General features: G+C 37.5%; 1 protein-coding gene across 1 annotated transcript in view; it reads left to right on the top strand.

Moving 5' to 3' along the window:
• The window catches only part of LOC139115868 (glycine receptor subunit alphaZ1-like), a 45,832-nt gene extending 19,837 nt beyond the window's left edge, over positions 1–25,995 (top strand). The window contains exons 4-10 of the mRNA XM_070678267.1: positions 6,015–6,082; positions 14,205–14,422; positions 15,485–15,567; positions 20,612–20,746; positions 21,660–21,889; positions 22,645–22,842; positions 24,274–25,995. Of these exons, the coding sequence (XP_070534368.1) occupies positions 6,015–6,082; positions 14,205–14,422; positions 15,485–15,567; positions 20,612–20,746; positions 21,660–21,889; positions 22,645–22,842; positions 24,274–24,555 (1,214 nt within the window). The 3' untranslated portion in view covers positions 24,556–25,995. The remainder of the gene's footprint in view (positions 1–6,014; positions 6,083–14,204; positions 14,423–15,484; positions 15,568–20,611; positions 20,747–21,659; positions 21,890–22,644; positions 22,843–24,273) is intronic.
• The last annotated feature ends 332 nt before the right edge of the window (positions 25,996–26,327 follow it).

Here is a 26,327-nt window from a genome sequence, read left to right as displayed (position 1 = left end):
GGCCATTTTGAATTTCAAATGTCTAGGGTAGTTTGTTTCTCTAGTACTCAAATTTGCACAGTGATCCCCGATTTTTATTCTTGATTTTAAAAATACAATGATAGAAATATTTCCTGAGGCCTGGAATGTTTGCGCAAAAATTTAAGTCTTTCACTTTCGAGTCGCATACTACCTTAAATGTGTCATCTTTTAATAACAGATACTACAATCTGAATCAGTCTATGACTAGACTAAACAATTGCGACTGTCAAACTGAGTCGTTTGAATTTAATTATTTTCGGTTCGGTTGGTAATTTTAGATGCGAACGAATAAGTGTTAATCATCCGATCCGTATAGATTTCACAATCGATACGTAGTAAATGTTTCATTCATCTAGCTACAAGGTCGCGATTGAAAACAGTCGTGCACACCCAAATCATATGGATTTTCCTCAATTTCACAGACTTGGCAAGCCTAACATATAAAGAGAGTGTGGCGTTGAACACATCTGCAGGTTACCCCACACACGTGCAAGGGTAGACATTTTTTCACATAACTCAAGGCTGGAATCAAAGCTAAAAGAAGATGCTCAATGACAATGATTTGGTGTTTAGTCACAGTTTTCTCAAGGTATACGGATTTGTTGGAAAAGCCCCCAAAATGCGCCCATTCATTATTCAAAGCATATTTCCCGCCCGCGTGTAGTTTTCGCAAAAGTTGCTGAGTAGTGCTTTTTAGTGTCCACTATACCAACATCTATGCTACGTATGCCCTCTTTGAACTTTTGATAGTAAAGCACTTCTGTTATTTTCCAATGAAGTCAAGATAAGACCGGTAAATCAGGGCAAGCAGGTCATAGCAGAGACCTCAAGAAAGGGGTTAATACATGGTAAAACAAAACTGATATCATCAATTAAACATAGCAATGATGGGGAAAAAGTTAAACCGTTTTTCTGATGACGTTGGCTTAGGCTATGCTTCAACATGAAAGTTAACTGAAGAGATAACATAATTGTGAAATGATTCATGAGTAGAGCAAGAGCATCTTCGTGAACTTTTCACCAAGCCTATACATGTATCTGTAGATATTGTATTAGCTCACGTGTTCACACACGTGAGCTAATGTCAAGCCATGTCTGTCTGACAGCGATGTCTGTCTGTCTCTCTGTGCGCCCGATATCTCAGAAACGGCTCTGAGTCATCAGATCAGAATAAAATCTGGTACATAGATTCAGTTTGCAAATGGCAAGAACTGATTAGTTTTTGGTGGGTGTGACTTGCTTACTCTTTGCTCATTTGCATAATTAATGATTTTAGAACAAACGGCTATACATTGAGAACGACCGCACACAGTTTGATGAGATTTGATACAAATATTGATCACATCAAGAAATATCAGCAGTGGGAACCATTAAGGGGTGACATGAAAGATAATTGCTAATATTCATATTTAATAATATTTCCTAATTAGGGATATATATCTGATTTGACTTGATCAAAAATGACCAAACTTGGTATTTATATTGAAGATACTATGATTTAACATTATTGAAAGTCATTAAGCATTTTAACTTCAGCCAATTCCTAATTTGCATATTTAACGAACTTTCCTAATTAGTAGATATATATCTGAATTGACTGGACCAAAGTTGATGAAACTTGCTACATAAATTGAAGCTACTATGATACAACATTCTTGCAAATCATTATGCATTTTACTTCCGCCAATTCCTAAGTTGCATATTTAAGGAACTTTGCTAATTAGGGATATATATCTGAAGTAACTTGATTGCAGTTGTTGAAACTTGCTATGTACATCAAAGATACTATGATATAACATTATTGAAAGTCAAAAGACATTTTTACTTCAGCCAATTCAAAATTTGCATATTTAATGAATTTTCCTAACTAGGGATATATATCTGAATTGACTTGATAAAAATTGGTGAAACTTGCTCTGTACATTAAAGAATCTATAATAAGGTATTATTGAAAGACATTAAGCATTTTCTTTTCAGCAAATTACTAATTTGCATATTAAATGAACTTTGCTAATTAGGAATATATACCTGAATTAACTTGACCAAAATTGATGAAACTTGTCATGTACATTGAAGATACTATGGTACAACATTAAAGTCATGAAGCATTTTAACTTCAGCCAATCTCTAATTTGCATATTTAATGAACTTTGCTAATAAGGGGTATATATATCTGAATCGACTTGACCAAAGTTGGAAAAACATGCTATGTACATCGATGAATATACCAGGTTAAAACAATATTGAAAGTCATTTCACATTTTCATGTCTGCTGCTTTATAATTTGCATATCTAATGAGCTTTCACAGTTGGGCATATATGGCTTAAAGGACTTGGCCAAAGGTAATTACACTTGCTATATAAAGTGGTGATGCAATGACAGGAGTCAAGGAAATTTAATAGTTTTATTTCAGCAATTTACATATTTGTATACTTCATGACCTTTTAGAATTAATCTGCAGTGAATATTGTTCATTATGTTGATCATGATACTTTCAATGAAGTTGCAAACATGTGGCAAAGGTTCAAATTTACACATAACTGCAATATATAATGAAACACGTGAACAATTTCAATTCATATCTGGTTTTGAATACTAAAAACGAGTCTCAGGTATTCTTAAGCCAAAGCAAACAGCCGTGCCCACTGTTCTTAGCGAAAATATGATTCTCAAGTCCTTGAGGATAAATCCTATAGGTATGGCTTGACGCACTCAATATTTGAGCTGATAGTCCCTGAGGTATAAATTTTTACACACGTTTGCTGAGTGATCAATGTGGTGCAGGTGTGACAATAGACAGTAGAGAAAGGCGTACTGTCTATGGTATGATGAACGTGTGGTTCCCTTCTGCTCCAGGTAATTGTTGATCATTAAAGAAAGCCTTTGAGGCGAAGAATATTACAATTTACATTCTTTCCTTCTGTCCTTCACGGTCTCTTATGATTTTCATTTAACACGTTAATTACATAATATGAAGTTCATTAATTAACTTTTTAGGTTGCATGTGGCTTTTTTCAAAGTAAGTCGTTTTGATGGTAAATTATGTACAAATTCCTCAAGCGGACCATATCCATTTTGTACTTTGTTCACCCTAAACTGAATGTTCACCTAAAACTGAATGGCATTTTCAATACCAAGGAACGCCCCTTTGACCATATATGATCATATTTAGATTACAGGTTAGCCTACTGTACACCTTTAATTTCGTCAGGACTCCTCTGAGGAACATAAATGAGTATGTCGCTTTCAAAGATGGTGCACAATTGCAACGAACATAGCCCACACTTACTGCTGAGGGTTCCGTTACAAGACATTTTACGAAAGTACTATGAAATATATATCTTTTCAAAGTCATTATGATATAAGGACCCATGACATGTCGTGAGAATGAAGTTGACTTCATGTCAACATGTAATATGAGCATCATACATATGTCAAACGCTCAAGAGGTCATAAAACGCTGAGAATATAACCCTAAATTTGTTGTAACTTTTGTTTCTTTTTCCCTTCCGAATTGCTATTTTAGTTTTTTATGCCAACTACATTTTTTTTCGTTCTAATGCCCGAAGCATGTTGAGATACATAGTATTCAGATTACCAACTCAGTCGGTACATGTGTAATTTTATTATTGTGGACAAGTGAATTCTGGTCCGGACTGGAATGCTTATGGGTGACTAATAACAGCGCACTTAAACGTATAGACGCTGTGTTGACGAGTGAATTGTAGTTTAAACATGTTGTAGGAATAGAACCAGTACGAACGATCGCCATACTATACAAAAAAATTATCAAACGTTACAGCTACTGGTCCTTTAAAAAGGCTATACATAGTTAACGGCTGGCAATTTTCCCGACTCGTGCAGTGAAATTAAAGGTCATAATTTTGCTGAAGGACACTTGCGAATGACACGTCAGAAACAGGATAATGCCGTGTTTTAAAGTGACGTATTAATTATCGCTTTCTGGTAACGTGGATTAGAATGCCTTGTCATATCGTCTGGCAAGTTACAAGGGCAATGTTTTAAAGTACCCCCAGATATCAAGCCAACAAGGTGATTGCGTTATTTTGAACTTGTCGGGATGTTACTCCACAAAACGGTGGACGATGTAGAGTTGACACTATTATATAAATTATTCCTTTTTGAAGACCAAGTGCAGCATACCAAACAACCAAGACATTATAAGTGATAGCAATGTCATACTTGCGATGAAAATGTCAAAAGAATACCCGTTACTAATGAATGGTTAAAGACGTGACTTTCACAACTGGAAGTTCATATCGATCGTACACACCAACGATTTCATCTATTATATTCGATCGAATCTCGTACTTCTATTACCCCATTATTCTCGTACCCAACCCTAATTTGTACATCGCATGAACATCAACAATCCGTGTAAGTTAATCCGCTTTATGTCAGTCCATATTCGAAAACGGTGAAATGATAAGGAGTTAAGCTTGCTACCTTTACTCACAGATAAATAGAAGAAACAGACTAGCAACGCAGCATGGCTCTTGTTCCATGGTCGTATCGGTAGACTATGGCATTTTCATATTAAAATGAGCTTCACGCGTGTTAGATTTTTTTGAGACCTTTGTTCGTGGCTGATAATTGCACAAGATCATGCAAAAAGTACGACGAGATGGCATTGTGCTGCCAGTTGCAACCATACTTACTTTATGAGCTCTCAGGGGAGAAACACTGCTTCACGCCAATCAAAACATAACACGCCTGCAGTTTCATAAACACGTCCTTCAATGACCAACTTTTAATAGACGATATGACTGACCGTAAAACCAGACAGTATCGATAGAAGATTTTCAAATTTGGTTGAAACACACTCATTATATATTCATAAAAATGTGAGAGGAATTTTTAAAATGGTAAAACTCACTTTACCGAAGCTCAAAACTTTCCCGTTTTCGCCAGCATGCCGATTCCACTCAGCACCACATGACAACAATAACACAGACTTTGCCGAACATACTTTCGCTTAAAAATTGGCGAAAATCCGGAAACTACCGAAGGGTGCATGGTCGGCACTCTTCGGAAAAGCGAGGCGAGAGCTACCTGAGGCGAGGCGAACGTGGATGACTTACGTAACCGCTTCAAGCCTTGAACAATACCCTTTGCCAGTCTGTTTCTATTTGTCTGTGCTTTACTGTACGTACCGCGTTCATATTTCAACATTACAGATATCGCTATCTGGTTAGCGATACACTTCAATGCCTCTTTCTGACCAAAAAACCACGCATCGTTTTTTGCAGAGAAAGCGCCGTACGATTCACTATTTGAATGCTAAAAACTGTGAAGGGTTGCCCTTATCCCCGTTCTTCATCAGTACTTGAAGTAACGACGCACGCGGAGCCATGCGTTATCGCTGCTGGGCAATTGACGATATAATTGGGCAGAGTCAGTCGTGAATGAAAGAAGAAGAATAAAGTCGTATCACTCATGACCTTTGCCATTTCGTTACTTTTCATGTATCCTTCTATACTAACAGTAAAGTGGCAATTTGATAAAAAGTAGTATTTTCACGAGCATTTAAGGTGATGTGATCTTGTTCAAACATCAATTGAACATCAGTTTTATATCGATTTCGTCTTGTGCCTGAATATTTGTCATATGCAATGATTGGGCTATCATCATACGTGGAGTTATTGGTCTAGATCACTGCGAAATAAAGTGTAGTAGAGCTTCACATCCGTTTATTTTTAAATTTTGTCATTTATTTTAGATATTTAGATATGTGTATATTTTTTTTAGATTTTTGTCATCATATGTTGAATGTATTATCACTTTTGCCAAAATCATCATTATTATCATCAATCATGATCATATCATTAATCATCAACATCATCATCATTATCATCATCATCATCATCATCATCATCATCATCATCATCATCATCATCATCATCCCTTTTCTCAAATTTCTTCCTTCTCTTTAATGGCTATTGAAAGAAGATGTTAATTCCTTTTGTTATAGGTCCTCCAGTGGTAGTGCTATGCGGTCTTTACATCCGAAGTTTTGATTCAATATCAGAAACTACTATGGTGAGTAGCGGTTGACATATCTTCTGTTCACTTTTCAAAGGGACAGAAATACAGAGATACAACACACTTATAATATCTACGTCCTGTCATATATAGGGTACATGATGTCCTATTTTTACAAACGTTTGCGAGCTCTTTCGGCGAATGCTTTTAATGTGTTGACATTATTTGATTAAGCTATCAATTTTGGAGATTTCATTCATTTTGTCATTCACGTCGACATAATTGTATCAGCAGCCAATAGCCCGCGAAGATTTTACCTATTAAATGTCAGCTAAAAACGAATATAGATGTTGGTGTGCATACTATTAGAGATCAATGTCCAATTCAAGCAGACTTTTCGATAAATTCCTTTAGATCTCACCAGAATGATAAATATACCTGTGAACAGCGGACTGTCTTATTGTGTATTTTTATACCATAAACCGTCATCGCATGCAGAGGCGTTATAAGAAATAACCAATGAAAACGATATTACATCAGATTGAACCTCAAACCTTGTTGAGTCTGAAAGATCTAGAGCACACACTTCAGTAGTTTGATGCTGCTTCAGTTCAGATCGTGAATAGCATACCAATTTAATCCATATCGTTAGCACTGCTGCATCACACGCTTTCAAATGTCTCCTAAGACTGGGCTACAAACAAAGAAATACCCCCAGGACAGGCAAGTCGTTTGTGCAGACATAAGGCTTTCTGCTCCGGGGTATAGATTTCGTGTAATGGCTAATAACAGAGATTTCTCGTGTCGGCCATTTCACTCAGGATATATCTGATGTATGGGTCCGAGTGCTGGGGTCAACCAGTACCATGCAAGTGTCAGCATAAATCTCCTTCCATGAGTTTATTAGTTAGTTACATGAATACTCCTGTGTTTCAAAAGACATGTATCAGTCAACACGATTGCGTGTACGAGTTGGAATTTGGAGAATGGATTATACAATAAAACACTAAGTAAAACTGAAAGAACTTCCAATTGTCGATGACTCAGTGGTTATGAGCCTATAGAACGGACCTTTCAAGCAAAGAGTTTTGCCTCTAAGCGAGTATTCTTGAGTATTCTATGAGGATTCCATTAATTGCACTCATAACTTATTTCTGGAGAACCTTACGGAATAAAAGACTTGGTGTAGACATTGCTTTGAGATTCAAAAGAATTTTACAGTAAGATCATATCAAAATAACGCCCGATGACAATGTTTTGCTGTGTCAAAGAGACACAGAATCATTTGCATTTCTCTATTTTAATGTTGATTTATTAAGTTATTTGTTTCAAATGGGATTGTTATTTTACCCTTACCTCTTTAAACTTCCAAAAATACCAACTAATTTAAAATGTCATAAAGCAAGGACGATATCACTTTACCAATTCGGATTTGGACTGCTTTGCATTGTAAAGTCATGTAAAGCAAGTGCTAACTCGACGTATGGTATATATTCATGTAATACCTAATTAACGATATATATATTTATCATACATGCCATGCCTGTATCGCCATTCTCCTATTGTTTAGACGGTACTGATATGAACCCGTATTTTAACTAGTTAAAATACGAATTATATTTTCACTGTAACCGAACTACTTACAGCGACGCGTACGCGTGACCTATGGTATGATCATGGTCATGTAAAACAGCTGAGCTAATAAGACTTGTAAAACTCCGAAACGTAATTGTGATTATGATTAAAATTTTGTTGTTTGCAGTTAGTTCACAGGCATTGCACTTGGGTACAAGTACGGTTGTACCAAAAACACACAAACGAACGCATTGAAAATGTGTATGTTTTGCCGACATCTGTCATTATCGTTCCCTTCACGGCTGGTCCCATACGGTGCAGTCGTGTCGTCTACGCTGCTGAAGATTACGTCCCCGTTGGACAGTGAATCATGATAGAACCGCTATACGACAAGTTTATTGTTGACGAGTTTAAGTATCTAGGTGGTGAATTACATTGATAAATGAGCCACGGAAATCCAGCCGCACTGAAAATACTCGCGACACACAAAGTGCACATATTATATTTCTGATTTGTACCTGTCGGTGAGATTCACAGGGCATGATCGTGTTCGGATACAATGCAAGATACTAGGGAAAGTCAAACTTTCGTTTAGGTTGTTAAAAGAAGTTTAGTTCTATTTAGGCAAGCCAGTAACGAAATAAACGAACAGACGATGTAAATACCTTTGAAATGTTTTATTCTTACAGCAACAAAATCACGAACGAGTTACGACGCTACAGCTTATAAAATATACAGTGTACTCACTTCACGTTTTCCCTAATCCTCTCACAAATAACTTTCTAAGATGGTAATTTGGCATATTTGACGTCTGAGGACATGTATAATTTTTCGAGATAAACTGACTGGTACGGGTATTATATTCACAATTCATTCATAGATGTCACAGAGCTGCTTGCTCTCAGCTGTTCACAGTCGATCGAGTTTGAAATCGAACGCTGGCGCGGCGCGAGTATTTTGACCCGATTTTGGCGGGCCTCATATCTTTCGCGAAGGGATGAGGTTATGTTTTAAAACACGAAAACACACTCATTTTACACACTCCGGCCTATGTTTTACGTCCACCGCCATTTTACACTCAAAAGAAATCTTCTTCAAATTGTAAAAACCTGTGTCGACATCTTAATATTTAAATTGTTCGCTTTAAAAGTGTGCCATAAACCCTCCATTGAAGTGGAATGGCCCAACAGCGGAATAATATCAAGAAGTGATACGGTTGTCATCACTACTTAGCAACAAACGTGTTATGAGTACAGCCAGGAGCAAGCAAGGTCGATTTCAGTTGATTCGTCGCCAATTTCGGAACGTCCGTAGGAAAACAGTCATAACCGAGGCATGCATGTATGATGATGGGGTATTACACGAAGTTTGGGCGATACCGCGTCGTATTCTTGTGATGTGTCCCCATTTTGACTCGTTGCTGCGTAACTCGTCAACATACGGACACATCACTCGAATACGACTCGGTATTGCCCAAACTTCTTGTAATAACCCCTATCTATCTATCTATCTATCTATCTATCTATCTATCTATCTATCTATCTATCTATCTATCTATCTATCTATCTATCTATCTATCTATCTATCTATCTATCTATCTATATATATATATATATATATATATATATATATATATATATATATATATATATATATATATATATATATATATATATATATAAAGTGGATATTATAAAACGTCTTTGGTGAAATTGCATCTTTGTTGTTACTGAGCTCTTGAAGTTTGTGCGGTATTGGTAAACATATTGCGCTCCTTTGGCCACAGGCTCGTCAATCATTATCATGCTTCGACCGGAATACCATCGTTTCAAAAGTGCATCCTCACGTGACCAGACACTTTCTGCCTGAACATCTTCCTGAAGGAAAAAGCTTCCAAAAATATCCCTTGAAATTACTTTCTTCCCGAGCAAGTAGGAACTGACCTTATTTCTCATCAAACATCTTGAATTCCCCAAAGTGCACCTTCGCAGTGTGCCCTGGAAACACATAAACTCAACTATTAATGTTTTTAACATATTGACAACATAACTAACCTTATATAAGTACCTTTCCTACAAAATGATTGGTCAAATTGTGCTTGAGTCACTAAGTAACAGAATTCGACACTTTTTTGTTCACTATTTTCTGGGTCAACACCTTGCTAATATAAATTTGTATCATTTACAGATTGAGATCATAGTTCACGAATTTCTTGTCAATGCAGTTCCTTTTGAAATTCTTCAATCATATTTAATAAAGACCTTTAAAAGGCATTGTTTACTTTTACATGTGACACCTAAACAAAAGACAATTCGGCCCATACAAGCCGAGCAGCCTGAGTGTATATACAATGTCAATGTAGGATTAAAAAATTAATATTCGGAAAAATTATTTCTTCAAACGATCACGTCTATGTGATTTCCAATTCAAAAAGGCACAAAAAGGACAGCGCCAGCCCGATGGTAGTTAAATATGTAAATTAATGAGCAAACATCTCTTCTACAACGCGTTTCTTATTGAGGTTGATTATATTCCCGGTGTATTTATTTTGTCGCGGCAACAGTAGATGCAGCGCACACAAATGCATGGGATGACATTTAGGTTATGTTTCGATGATATTTACTTTAAGGAATGGGGAAATCCCAAAGGCAATCGCTAATGAATGGTTTGATGTTGTAAACGGTCCAGATTTGTTTACGCTGAACGTAATATTGCGTAAAGGTAGTACCATTATTGGAATATTTATGCAGATGATATTGTTGTCATTCAGGGCACTGCTTTGAATAGCTTCTACATCATTAAAATAAAGACGATCTTCATGTCACAGGAGCAAGGGAAACATGAGCCTTTGGGGCAACAGAACCTGAGCCCGCAATATCGCGAGGTTTTCAGCGCTCGAAATGTACATTAATCGATTGACATATTTGAACGATCTCAACATCACGGCTCGGCAATCGATTGCCACTCGTGACTCCATTCCAGAAGTGCAGCAGGTGACAAAAACTATGATATCGATTTCTGAAAGCTTCAGGATTGTAAATTGCTCCATGATTTTCTTTGCAAATCAGGGTTAAACAAATATCATGGCGTGGGTAAGTGTTTTGGCCTGTCAAACGTGCTCGACTGAAATGCAGCATATCTGTGCATCATGTACATGTACGTTAATGTGCGGGCCTTCTTTATTTTCAGAAAACCTACCGCGATAAGTTGCAAGCCATGACAACGCTGGCCCTGTTTTGGACAAATTTCCATGAGGCTTTGTCTGTCTGTCCGTCTATCTGTCTGTATATCTGTATGTATGTATGTATGTATGTATGTATGTATGTATGTATGTATGTATGTATGTATGTATGTATGTATGTATGTATGTATGTATGTATGTATGTATGTATGTATGTATGTATGTATGTATGTATGTATGTTTGTATTTATGAGGATTTTATCATTAATTTAACAGTTTAACAAACTCTGATCATTAAAATCTCACTTCAAGCCAGGCATTTAAGGGTGAATCGACTACACATACCTCAATACAAGTCACGTAGTATCTTTAGCGAGGCACATAAAAGCTCACGTAGCATTCTCTGAAACGGCCTGTGTATCACATCGATAGTGTTACAAAGATTGTGTATACATTAAATCAAGTGGGTAGGTGTGAGACGCCGACACATGTATCGAGCCAACGTCGCACACATTTCATTGTCCATTGAGAATTCATCCTGTACCTGTCGCGAAGCTTTGTTGTGATAAAGGATTGACGATTGAGAGAGAATCTCGCTTTATTGTTTTCGCATCTGGTCGTTCAAATGCACCTTTGAGAGAGTAATAGACAATTTCTCACGGAACAGCTTGTAAATACTTGAATTGATGGTGATATTACTCACGTGATGTTGCTGATCGGAACCTAGCACATTGCACTCACGTAAATTACTGTAAACCGTTTTTTAACTTTCTGTCGTCTCTTAAGGTACAGTATGCACCTCGAAAGTGACAAACTTCAACATTTGCTTAAATTTTCCTTGATGAAACTTTCAGTCATTCTCTTACTAAATCAAGGGAAAAATCGGGGGTCACCGTGCAAACTTTGGTGCTACAGAAACAAATAACCCTAGACTTACCGATATGTAAAATTGAGAAAGGCCGCCACCCCTGTGTTAACTCGACGGAGAAAAAATAATATTTTCGATTTTCGAAAAACTAAGCCAGTGAAAAGTTTTCTTACAGCAAGAGCTTTAAAATGAACCCTGCAAGTGGAAAATCAGAAACAAATTGTAAAAGTTTGAGAGTCCGAATGTCTGTCCCCGAGGCGCGTTCTGCCCTAAAACACAGGCAAATAGAAAGACAGACTAGCAAGGGGTATTGTTCAAGGTGTGAAGAGGTGATATAACCCCTCCATGTACGCCTCGCCTCAGGTTAGGATTCCTCTCACATTTTTATGAATATATAATGAGTGTGTTTCAACCAAATTTGAAAGTCTCTTATCGATACTGTCAGATTTTACGCAATGGTTTACGGTCAGTTATATCGTCTTTTACAAGTTCGTCATGAGAAGACGTGTTTAATGAAACTGCTGGTGTGTTATATTTTAATTGGCGTGAAGCAGTGTTTCTGCCCTGAGAGCACACAAAGTAAGTATGGTTGCTACGCGACAGGCAACACGATGCCATATCGTCCTACTTTTTGCATTATCTCGTGGAATTATCAACCACGAACGAAGTCTCCATAAAGGCTAACACCTGTGAAGCTCATTTTGATATGAAAAGGCCGGTGTTTATCGAGACGACCATAAAACAAGCTTGCCGCGCGGCGTTGCTAGTCTATTTGTCTGTGCTTAAAATAAAGTTACTCTGCTCCCCAGCCGTGCGTAAATAAAGAAGAAAAGACTGAAACAACATGAAATGTGATATCCTGTGATTCAAAATGTCCAACGCACTCTAGCGCACTCTTTTGCCGTATAACGCTCAACGAATGTATACAATCAGAAAGCCTAATATAATAAAGACCTGATTTTTTTAGCGAATATTCAGCGAAAGTCAGTATTTATGGAAAGCCTAAGTAAGAAAACATTTTACGCATATTCGACGCATATGATTCGCCCGGTTTCAGTAAGTCCAAAGGTGTTTAGCGATAAAAGTTCCCTGATATGTAAAAAAGTGGATGAACGATTCAATGTATTTATTCTGCGTGACAAAGAAAAAACGCCTGGCGGGAATTAGTTGTTTTCAATGCGATAACAATGCGATGACGTGCAAGATATGATCAGGTTTTACACGAATTTGCATATCCCTGTGGGTGGTATCTGCTTATGTACTTGATCATGAAATGCGTTTGTATTCATATCAGATATCTAGTTGCAGTGCGTTTGTCTTTAATTTTCAACCTCGATGCGATAGACTACTGTTATCAATCACAGTAATTTTTAGAGCTGAATTTTGGAAATAAACTCTGAATAAAAGGGCTATAATTAGCGGTGTAGTAGTTCGACTAAACATAGTGCCCGTCTTTCTATTTTCCGTGTGGCGTGATTCCTCAAATAGTAACTCGCTCTAATGGGAAAAGAGGGCTTTTGTAAGCATTTGGCTCTTCGAACCCGACGGAGAATTTTGCCACAGAGCTTAACAAAATTACATAATTTTCACTTGGTTTTGGCAAAACACCTTGACAGCTTTAATTTCTTAATAGTAAAATACTGCAGTTAGCAGAATCTTCCCGCGGCAGGATTGAAACAGGTCACAGTACGTCTTGACCCGAAAGACTGTTCAGGTTTGAATGCACGATGAAGCCAATATGTTTATCACGGTCAGTATACACAAGGTTAATGACTTTTCTAGAAATATATGCACACAACATGTACTAAATATATGTGTAAAATATTAATATTTGGACGTGAGTGCAAATTTACATTTATTTACACTTTTAATGAGCGGTCGAGTTACTAAATGAGTAATTTTCATCGGGGCTCAATAAATACAACAATCTTAATAATGGCAGAAGTACATATTTTAAAGATAATAAAGTCGTTCACAAAGGAAAATTGAGTTTGATAAACTCTCTTAGCTTCACCTTAAATTGTATATATTAGGCGCATGTCTTATGTCGTTTGGCAGAGAATTCCAGAGTTTTGTAGCAGATTTAAAACTGACTTTGGAATATTACAATCTTGACGAGAAACAGAACTTGTTTGATAAGGATGAACATCACTCTGAAATACAAAAACTTACACAGATATTTTGATGCATTTCCAGTCATACACTTAAATGTTAACACTCCCATGAAATAAACAATTCTTTGTCTAATGGACAGAACATTTTACCTAGAAAATAACTCAAGAGAAGGATAGTCATAAGGTAATTCAAACAGAATACGTAAAGCTCTCTTTTGTAAAATGAAAACTTTGTTGAGATTTGTTTCTGTTGTGTTCCCCAAAACAACACAACAGTAGTCAAGAGTACTCTGTATAAGACTGGTAACTGCAGACCATTTTAGAACGTGTTTAGCGTTTTGTTTGATATTGCTGTACTGCTTGACCAGTGGAGTTGCTCATCACTTCATATGAAAGCAATTTCAAAGTTATCTGTGTTGATTTTTTGTTTGTCTTATATAGGACTACACACTAACTACGTATTTTCGGCATCAATGGAATGACCCAAGGTTAATGTACGATGCTACCGGCTTTATCAACATGAACGGGGACATAATAAACAGCCTTTGGATTCCGGACTTGTATTTCGAGAACGCCAAGCAGACTGAAATCCATTCCACGACAAAGGACAACCTCTTTCTCCGTGTTTACCCTAACGGCGATGTGTATTTTAGCATCAGGTAGTCAAGTAGGGTGTCATTTACACTAAGACTGGCACAACTGATCAAGGCTGGGCACATTCTTCGTTTCGAAAACGATGGAGATTGTCTTTAATAAGTAAGAGGACCTCAAGCAGCTTCTATAAGCAACTGCACCTCTAGGATTATCTTAACTTATAAAATTGTCCCCTTTAGGCCCAGTCTTCTTCAGTCCTGCAGTATTTTTGTCACAGTACATAGTATATATATATATATATATACACATATATATATATATATATATATATATATATATATATATATGTGTGTGTGTGTGTGTATATATACATACATATTATATATACATATAGATAGAGAGAGAAGTATTTATAAATATATGTATATATAGAGAGAGGGAGAGACAGAGACAGAGACAGAGAGAGGGAGAGACAGAGACAGAGAGACAGAGACAGAGACATAGCCAGAGAGACAGAGGCAGAGACAGAGGTACAACATACTGCTAGATACATTGCTAGAGAGAGATATATACACACACACATACATACATACATACATACATACATACATACATACATACATACATACATACATACATACATACATACATACATACATACATACATACATACATACATACACCTTTTTAACCTATCGTTAGGGCTTGTTTGACGGTTGACAAATACACTGGTGAGGAATGATTGATGTCACAGGTGGTAACTGTTATTATCCTGTCAAAGATAACACATAATCAGTCTTCGTGTAAACATATTAGTACAACATCAATTAGACTTAACAGGAAATGTGAATTAAGGCAACCCCTTTAATTACCGTTCACATTCAAGGCTAACTAATTACACAAACTGCCCTGAAACACAAGGTTTTATTTTTTTGATATGACAGATCGTAAATTTCCAGCTTTGACGCGACGTCTCAGTGTAATGTCGATCTACTATTGATCATACTTTAGGCCAGAAATTGTGTTCAAATTAGTAATACGTAGAATGTCGTACCCTCACACAAGTTTACCAATGTTTTCCATAGCCGGGACGTTAATGATTTTTCTCTGTAATTTGATCCCGACAGGCTCGGTCTTATACTTACCTGCAACATGCATCTAGAAAGATTCCCAATGGATCAGCAGCGTTGCAAAATTGAAGTTGAAACATGTGAGTGACATGCAACTCTTATTCAGTGTTATAGATTACAAATGCATAGATATCCTGTCAGTGTCTTTGTCCTTTCCACGTCAAATTTAAACAAGTGATGTGAATCAAGAAATGATTTTGAAAAAATCACTAGGCTTGTTGTTTATTAGTTTCATGTGGACAGCTTTTCACGTAGTGCTGGTGACAATTGATAATGCATGGATGTTTTTAAAATACCACCCCTTACTCAGACGCATTATATTCACACTAATCAGCGTGACAAAACGACAAATTGTGTATGCTATTCATAAAGGTTATCTTTTCTCGAAATACATACCTTATTTTAGAGTTGTGTGGCGATAAACAGTCAATGACTAAGTACACTCATATGCATCACTTTACACAATATTAATGGTATTCATCACGGTTATACTTTGTTAAAAATGATGACCCCCCGTTAAACGGGTTTCGAATCTGTATACTCATGTCTGAGACACTATTTTTCAATAGATGAATGCGTATATTCAGTGTGCAAGTCAATGAACTTTGTAGCAAACGTAGTACACACCATGAGCCAAAACGATAAGCGGTAGTTTGACTACCAGTTCATGAAGGGAACTAGGGGCGTGTCAGGGATAGTCATGCAAAATAATCGCATCCTTTTATCTATAAAAGTGCCGGGTTTTTTATATCGCGTATCAGATGTTACCCTGACATGAAGGTTATTCAACTTACTGTCCCCGTATCGTACCGCCACATTTACCCATGTAACACATCTAGTTGTTCCATATATGTATTTAGGCTTCACTTTATTTGCCTCTTTCGGGCTTTCTGCCCAGTTATGTCTTTGTCTATCTCGCTGCTTATATCGTTGAATATGAGTACGGTCTATCAGACCGTGTATCAAACCATGTAAGTAGGTAGGTAGGCAGGCAGGTACATGTAGGTTGGTAGGTAGGTGGGTGGGTAGGGAGGGAAGGAGGAAGTGAGGGCGGGGAGCGAGGGGGACGGAGGGAGGTAGGGAGGGAGGGAGGCAGATAGGAAGGTAAGAAGAATGGTATGCATCTATGTATCTATATATGTTACTGTTCATTTGAGCACAAAAGAATACTAATTGATGGAAAGGACATTATCGAAAATTATTGCCTTGCGGTCGAATCAGTTCCCACAGGATATAGGTAGCCATAGTGCGATTTAATGACTCCCTTGTTGAATAGCAGTCAACACCGCTGTTGACATTGTAAAAGCTCCAACTGAGATTCTGTCGTGGATAGAATATTTTATACAGTACAGCAAGCTTTCTGTATCACGAGTGGTTTACTGAATATCATCAAAACATGGTTTCAAGGCAGGATGACCCTGAACTCTGGCTGCACTGAACCAATCGATACATCACCTCTACATTCTTTACGATTGCGCTTAACGCTTGCGGGCGTGTCGTTAAAACAATGTAGGTTCAAGTGCCAGCCAACGATCCCGTTTATTGACGGTTATCGATTTATAATCGCGCATTCTCTGTCAAGTTATTTCGCTGTTTGTATTTTTCCCGCCGATGACGGACGGAAAACACTTCGGGGCGTGATTTACAACGATCATAAAGGAGGCTTCAATGTTTCTGTTTAGCGATCCTATATACATATACATGTGTGGCCGACATAAAAACTCGGGGCATGATTTATCTGCATAAATGCGAACATACGGTAAACAAGCAATACATATGTAACTAACAAGGCTGAAAAGTAATATTTCAGTGTCTCATTCAACATTGTAAACATGGTCTATTTGCATACTGTAGTATACACAGAGTCGCTCGTGTTTCGTCTTGTCAGCAAAAGCCTCTATTGTATAAACTACACAGAATGCAAGCCATTTGTGCTCTGGTTCTTTGTGTCCCGAATATACAGTATGAAATATAAAGAGCAGACTGAAAAATTGATCTCCCGGGAAAGTGATCTAAAACGTTCACAAGAGTTTATTCGTATTAATTCTGAAGTATCGCCATTTACATGATTTTTTGCCATTCCTCCTTTTTCATGAGAATTTGTCCCTTAACATGAATAAATTTTGAGGTGTCAAGAAAGACTGAAATTGGCCCCTTTGAAAATCAGCGACTATCAGGAAATAAGAAGAACTCTTGGCGTTGGGTCGATGAGATAATGAGAAACATTTAAGAAAACGGGGATACATTTCTGCGGGTGTGTTGATTTTTTCGACCAAGAGCTGGCTTCTCACCTTTTTCTCTGTTTTCAAATAAGGCATAAACGCCGAATTACATAAAAAAGCCGTTCTGCACGCGTTTGCGATACAAGTTTTGTAGTCTACTCAAAGCAGTTTTCAGAGAATGACAATTTGCTGCCGACGACGCTGTGTTCGTTCATCTCTGACTGCGCGACTCAAATTTTTGACAACTATAAACGCTAAACGTTTTATTCGATCCCTGGCTAAAAAATGATATAGACTTTCCTTTCAAGTTCACTGCTTGGTGTACTATTTCACTTAAGTAGTCCTAGCTACTGATTAATTGACTTAACTTCATTCTATTCGCAACCTTAACCTAGCAAAGATGCATACAGCAGTCTTAGAAAACGCCACCTTGCACTCAGGCCAAGAGAGGAAAACCATTCTGTCAAATAACATGCACTGTATTTTAAAACGTTAAATATTATTAATTTGAATTGACTTTCGCACAGGAAGCGTTACAACCAAGAAAATCATCGTTTAGTAAAACTTGCTTACAAGGCATATGAAGGGAACATAACCGAGAAGGCAACGTATTCCAATAAACAGAAATAGAAAGAGCAAACGGAATTTTTTTAGAAAACATGTAATTTGAAAAAGCAGAAAGTTTTCAACAATCTGATTGTCATCAAATGCCGTCCACTTTGTCTGTTAAATATGCTTATTTTTGTCTAACGTGAAATAAAAGCGCATGCGTATATGACCTATTCTCTTTAAAATGTAAAGTGTGTAATAAAAATTGTGCTACATACATTATAATGGTTCTATTTTCGATCTCTTCAGAATTTAGACCATTAAACCGTGTAGCGCCATTTTGTTACATGATCAACAGTTAAACCGACGGCGTCGACTAAAAGACTATGTACTGCGATTGGTCGATCAGTATTTACCTCCGAGTCAAGAGAACCCCATTGAAAAACGTGAGGGGACAGACAGGTAGAAATTCGTGATGGTCAGGATGTAAGTTTAAAGTCCCTATCTTTTCTATCCAAAGACAAGTTCACGCACACGGAACAGCATCAACGACATTCAAAACTAAGCAAGTATAAACTACTATGACCATGTGGACTACTGAGACCCTTCAATATAAATGAACAACAATTCGGCTGGTTGCCTCGAGAACGTTGTTGATTCACGTAACCTTTGGACCGAGTGTCTTTGATATTCAAGAAAATAAGCGGCGACTTTCTTTGCTGATATGCTGATGAAAACACATCTTCCCTAAGACTTTCTGGACCGTCTTGCATTTGAAGTCTTTGTGGATGAAAAAGACTTCTGTCCTCGGGCAGGGCATGCTTATCAATGCTGGGGATTTTCGCATGTAGAAACAAGAACTTGTGAATTTAAGGTAAACCAGCTTGAGGAAGACCAAACTGCCCGGACATCATCGATCATATTAGCATATTTAGTGATTCGAAGAGGTAAAAAAGGAAAAAATGAGATTCTCTGAGCTTTCATGGAAATAGTATTTTAGTTTTCTGTCTCATAATGATTATGAGAGTGGCGCACCGTCACTGTGGCACGGAAGGGATCTATGAGAAAGCAACATGTGGTATAATTACAGCGCCATCCACGATGGCGGCCGTCGCCCTTTTAGATAGGTCAACAGAGGGATTGATCAATAGATAGATACATAGATGGATGGACGAATGGATGGATGGGTGGGTTGATGGATGGGGAGATAGATAGGGGTAGATAGAGAGATAGCCAGATAAATCGACGGATAGATAGATAGAGGGATAGATAGATGGATAGATAAACTAATAAATACGATGAATGAACAATTAAATCCATGATGATACACTACAAAATATACATAAATAAATAAAATATATCTTTAGTAAATGAATAAATACATAAAAATGTAATTAATTAATCATTCAATAATATTTACTGCCTCAACTTTCCACCACATGGTATCTTTGGCTAAAGTGCCCGAGGCTGTCGATTTGTAGTATTCGTAGCAGCAAATGTTGAAATTCATGATGGTCCAAACAATATCAAAAACACAATATGTCAAACATCAACAATTTATCACTGCATCTGTTATGTCATGCTGTCTCTGAATACAATAATAAAATATATATCTGTCCTCCGGCGGAGTTACTTTTCGCAGACCTATCGCTTTTCGGTTTAATACCCGAAATGCAGCTTTCCATCAGATCAGATGTCGGGCTATTTATACAAGAGCTACCTGAGAGCATCCCTGCAAATCAATGTACGTCATCGACTGGACGTAAGGGGTTGCCGTATTGCGTCAGACTCGCTTGATAAGTGGGATATTGGGTTGAATAGGCGCGCTGTTGGCATATGATTGCGTCTAGTCATCCATTAATCTTATCGTCAATGGATGATGTTGAGCGCAGTCGATTGCGATAAGGGTAGTAAACTGCGTACTAATAATGTATGCTGATTTCTTTCTGAGGGTACATTTTATGCATTATAAAACATTTTGCGTCTATGTGGTTAATTATGTATTTATACGCTTATTGTGCATGTACGAACGAGATAAACACATTATTTTATGTAGGGTAGCCGTAAGGTCACTCCATGCACAAACTCGTTTCGACACATTTGCCACGTGCACGTTTTAGTTATAATAGAGGCACATTATATAGCTTTAACCTTTTTCATAAATTCTAGGCAAGCCATGACATGTTATGTGTTTAAAACGTTTCCAGGATTTGTGGGTACTGCTAATAAATTTTGAAACATTGACTTTAGAGCTTTCAGTGGAGTTCAAGAGTGACATGCTAATCTACGTCAAAAATATCCTTACAGCAAAATTATACGCAGAAAGTACAATGAGTTGAAATTCTTTCCTTAGACTCGTACACAACCCAAGATATGAAACTACTGTGGTTTGAAGAGAGTCCCCTGCAGATTGATTCGGAGGTCGTACTCCCGCAGTATAAAATCGCCTCCCTGGAATACTATGAAATAACACGGCCTTACACCACTGGTAAGTCATCATTTAAGGTAAAATACGCATCTTGGACAGATATTCAGGCACTCAATCTTTTAACACATTCTCATGGCCTACCACTTGTGGGAGCTGATTTGGAAGCTTATTGATGAGTAAATGAAGTTTTCACTGGCGTAGTTTTGTGAAAATCAGAATTTTTTTCCCTCATGAAGATAACACAGGGATGGTGGCCATCATTTTGATTTCAAGTTTCGGTAAATATTGGGTGATTTGTTTTTCTAAAATTTGCACTGTGACCCCCGATTTTTATTCTTGAAAGAGATATTCAATGGTTACAAAGTTTACCCGAGGAAAGTTTGAACAAATTTAAAGTGTATTATCATTAATTTTCGAGGCACAAACTGCCTTAGAGGAAGGGTGCCCTCGAGTCCCTCAAAATAAATGATAGCAACACTCAGCTATATGGTAATGCTTAAACAAACAAACAAACTGACAAACAAACACAAAAACACAATCAAGTAAATTGAATCCATGGAAACAAACCGATCCCTTGCATAAAGTCTTTTTCCAAAGTTAGCCAGTGGCTTGACTCTGTCGGTCTCTTAAACTGTCTTCAAAAAGAATTGCTGCATTGGAGAGGAGTGCAGAACCTTTCAAGAACGTTTTGCACCATTCATATAGTCTAAAAGCTATTCGTTAGGGTCAGTGATAGTGTGCTAACCTAGAGTCCCGGGGTACAAAGCATAAATTTGCGAGTTTGTTTCTATGAGTGCTGACTACTGTCCAGTACGATGGTCGACCATTGCTGGAGTTTTTCAGTCTCATGTATAGACTATATAATTGCTTTTTCATTTTGTGCATACCTTCTTATCACATGGCGGACTTTAATGTCTCTAATTTAGTATAACATAAGCATCATCGCTGTTTTTTGCCACTTTTTCCCTGACAGGAAACTACTCACATCTAATCGCGGAGTTTATTTTACAACGAGAGCTCGGATTCTATATGTTGCAAGCGTACATTCCCAGCATTCTCCTGGTAATTCTCTCCTGGGTTTCCCTGTGGATGGAGCCGGGCGCCGCTCCTGCACGGGTTGCACTGGGAATCACAACAGTGTTGGCGTTAGTGACCCAGGGAACGTGGATGAGAAGCCAACTTCCCAAAGTTGCATATGCCACGGTGAGTCTGCGCAGTTTTAACATACATGAGCCAAGGTCGGAGGAGCGATATTTCAATGATTTCTCTGTTGTATGACATGTCGTTTCATTTTAAGGTAGAACGCGCCACAGGGACAGATATTCAGACTCTCAAACTTTCACAATTCTATTTCCACCACCTCAGCAATGGGTATACCACAGCAGTTGCAGTAGGAGACCATTTGCCCGTCTTGCGTCGGGAAAATTGTTACCTGCTCTCGGGCACATATACCCATACATTCAGGCAATAATATTTAATGTCTTAAACCATAGACCCTCGAGAAAACTCGAGGGTCTATGCTTAAACTGATCAAATCTAGTGGAATACCGTCGCTGGGTGTGGCTCATTGCTTAAATAGATATGACCATTAGTTCAATCATTTGACTTTAGTGCTGAGGTTTATTTTCACTATAAAGAAGGGTCCCGATTCTTGACATTTTTTCCAAGAAATTAAAGGTTTAGATAATAAAACGGGAAGCTTCCTGCGTCCCAGCTAGGAATTGTAGGTCTTATGCTTATGCAAGTATCAATTTCCAACACTATATTTCTGCCATTCATAAGTATTTCTACCTATTACTGGCACAAGAGAAATACTTGCAGTAACAGCATCGCTTTAAAAGATTAAAAATAAATGCATTCTATGTAAGACATGGGCAGAAACACAGAGAACTCATCGCCTGTCAACAGCTTGCAGCATTCTTCCATTACCAATAAGTTGGTTTCAATTTATATCACAGGCTATAGACATATGGATGGTCACGTGTCAGGTCTTCGTATTTGCGGCGCTACTAGAATTTGCCATCGTCTACTACCTGAATTCGTTGCAGAAGATCATCAACAACATGCAACCAAAACCAACGCATCGGCTCACTCCGAGCAACGGCGTACATGTATATCCAACAAGGGGTCCGCGGTACGCCGTACCGACGAATCCGGTAGGTATGCACCGGCGATACATATACATTGTGTGGCTGCTTACAAAAATCTAAGTGCGGGCACCTTCGTACCATGAAGAATAGCAGTCTCTGTATTGGCACTCTTTCAGAGCATCGTCCTCTGCACAAAGTTGTCGTCGCACACCTTCGTGTGCGCTGCTCTGACATGTACACGGAATATACGTTGGACAGTGGCGGAAAATGTGGATGATGGTGACGGTGTTAATGATGATGATAATGATGATAATGATGATGATAGAGAAAGTGGTAATGATAAATTAGATGCAATAAGTACATTTTTGACGATAATGTTTACAGTGGCGACAATGAGAATGCATATATGGAATTGTTTTCCTTAACGTAGACACAGTTCGCACCACTATTTACCAAAAATGTAAGGAGCACCACAATAGCTGTTAAACATGTCTGAAGGTTTTAAGAGCTATGATATAGAGAAAAAATGTTATTAGAGGGCTCAAGGATAGGGGAAATTGTAAGAATTAGTCAGTGTCAGACCAAAGAAACTTGTAAAAGGTGCTATCATAGTGCGATACAATAAAGTTGCTGTTTATTCTTTTCAAACTTTTTTTCCGACCAGGTACCGTGAGGTCATGAGTACATGTTTCCTGCACTGAAACAAAAATGTTGAAAATTCGCTAATTTCTGACATTGATTCGCCCTTTTAAAATTTTCGGATCGTTTGCGCAAAAACGAATACATCAGCCACAATTCAGGTTATCAAAGTTTGTACTGAAAGAAATTTAAAAAAGCCGGTTTAATCAGATGAATGGCGCTGTATTAACCCGTGTCGTGGCTTGACGGCCAAACTGACGGCAAATTATTGTCGCAAAGTACATCATATCGTCAAAGCACTTTAAAAAGTCTCTAGGGTTGTCTCGGTAGTTTCTTTGACGTCTTCACGCTGTGGTAAACTTCTGGCACTCGCTAATAAGAAAAGCCGCACGAATGTGGTCAAGTTGTTTTGAAATTCTTCGTAGCCCAACTAAAATGGACATAATGAATAATTAATATAAGTCTGCTGCTATTCAAACAATGTATGGCCATATGGCCAAGCAATATTGCTAGCACATTAAGTATTTAAAAAACAAAAACAACCCCGGTGACGTTCTTCTTATTCCGCTGAAATTTTACTAACAATAACATCAACCATCAAAGTATAAGCGTTCTAAATATGGATGCATCATATCACTTTTGCGTTTGTTTTTACATGATTATTCTTTGAGAGCTGATAAAAGAAAATACCTCCCCTAGAGACTTACTCTCAACCAATAAAACAGGGCAAAGCCACGTGCAAGTCCAGCCTCATTCGCTTAATATTTACACTGCAATCGTCCATAGATACCGCAAAGTGCTGCCGTTTTTGTTATTTTTTAAAAATCTAATAACTGGATATTTCTCTCCAATCTCCAGTCTTGCAAACAGTGGATAACAAGATCGTCGAGCCTGGGCAACGTTACGCAACACACATTGAATCAGGAACCATCACTGCGCAGGTCCGGAAACATACGGGAACTGGAGGGAAGGAACGACTCTTCTGCGATGGCAGATGCCGCAGTCGAGAAATTGCCAAAACAGTATGGCGAGATGGCAGCTAAAAGTGACAGATACTCACGCATACTTTTTCCAATCATGTTTCTCGTATTTAATGCATTCTATTGGTACAAATTTTTGATTTTACCCGGAAATCATTAATCTGTGACAGTCGGCCATTTTATCTCCAATTATAAGATTACATGTATTCAAGTAGCATTGTACTGTTTTTTGGCTCTGTTGAAATATACATAGCATTAACTTTTTGTAATTTTCGAGAGCATGTTTTTGTATCTTTTCGATATTTTCTACAGAAATAAGAATACATATACATGTCCATACATACATACACACATACATACACATATGCTTGATATACGTTCAGTATATTTATATATATTGATATATACGGAACACAAGGTTAGTGGTATACTTTACGTATATCTTTGTATATGGAACATATCAATACGTTGATATACGTAGCGCATATCTATGCAGAACTAGAGTCTAAGTATTGCAGGTCTTTGCACACCAAGTGTACACTGTATTTGTGCATTTTATAAGTATACGCACATGTATACTTAACGTACTTGACAAATGTACAGAGTCTGTATATGTGTGTATATTGTCGTATATCATGCATTTTGCCCTATACATGCATACATACATACTACATATATGCAATTTTATATATACAAGTATTACATTATATATATAGTAAACCTTATTGTACAATGTCCTTTCTCTCTTCATGTGCTCCATGGTTTGATACTCTCAATTGAACAACTATAAAAAGCTAAAAGAGATATGCTCTTATTTTAAACTTATAAATATCAACCGTCAATAGCTCACTTCGCTCAAAAATACATTAAAATCAATGTAACACAAAGCTTTTCATTTAATGTCTCTGATTGGTGGCAAACAATACCAAAAACATTTTATCTCGTAAAAACGACAATCTATATACAGACTTATTGAACAATCATACCGGGAAGAGACCAACTATGATGTGTTTATCGCATGTGACACGCAATCTAATGCTATTTTTATGTCACGAAATTAACAACATGTGGGGACATCAACCTGCATTTAATTGTAAACATATGGACAGATTTCTAACTACAGATTATCAGATATGACCGCTTGTGTGCGCCAAGAATATAATGACCTCAGATGATCATGATAACAGCGATAAGTTAGTACGCACCTAGAAATTGACTTACATGTAACCTTTTGCTCGCATTCTCCTTAACGACGCTTTCAAACATTCACAATACCAGTAAAGAACAAAAAGCAAGGTTCTCCTTACAAATCTTGGTTTTTAGAAATGCAAATTTACACATTTTTGAAATTCAAAGTGGCCGCTATAATTTTTTACTAAAATTAAGATGGTGAAAACTTCACTGAAGTGCATCAACTCGAGCTCCACAAGCGGTATACCAGAGAATAATAGTGGGAGTTTGAGAAGCTGAATATCCCAAGGCGCATACAACAAGCAACTGACAGCAATACGTTTTTCACTTTTACGTTAAGGAAGGTCCTGTATCTGTTACTGTATTTTCAATCACTTCTTACTACTCTTAGGCCCTTGTTCTGTCCCCCCATAAAAAGAGTGTCGAAATGTCAGACTTTCAACATGCCAACCGAGCCGTTGAAATGAAATTTTGGCTTTGGCTAAAATTCATTTGTCGACGATAATAAGATTGCATATACACTACTATGCATCGTGGTTTCAGGGGTACTACTATCTCGAACAGACTTTAGAAAGAAGAGAAAAATAAGACAAATTAAATTGCTTTCAAGAATATCAATAATAAAACCATGATCACAAGTTACAACATACTGTCACTTAAATACGATTGAGATAAAGTGTTCTATTATGGACACACGTTTTATTCGATCGATCAGTATGGGTCGTTTTAACTTGTCATTCA

This window comes from Ptychodera flava, chromosome 17, assembly GCF_041260155.1.
Source record: "Ptychodera flava strain L36383 chromosome 17, AS_Pfla_20210202, whole genome shotgun sequence".
Lineage (NCBI taxonomy): Eukaryota > Metazoa > Hemichordata > Enteropneusta > Ptychoderidae > Ptychodera > Ptychodera flava.
This window is presented reverse-complemented; position numbering and strand designations above follow the sequence as displayed.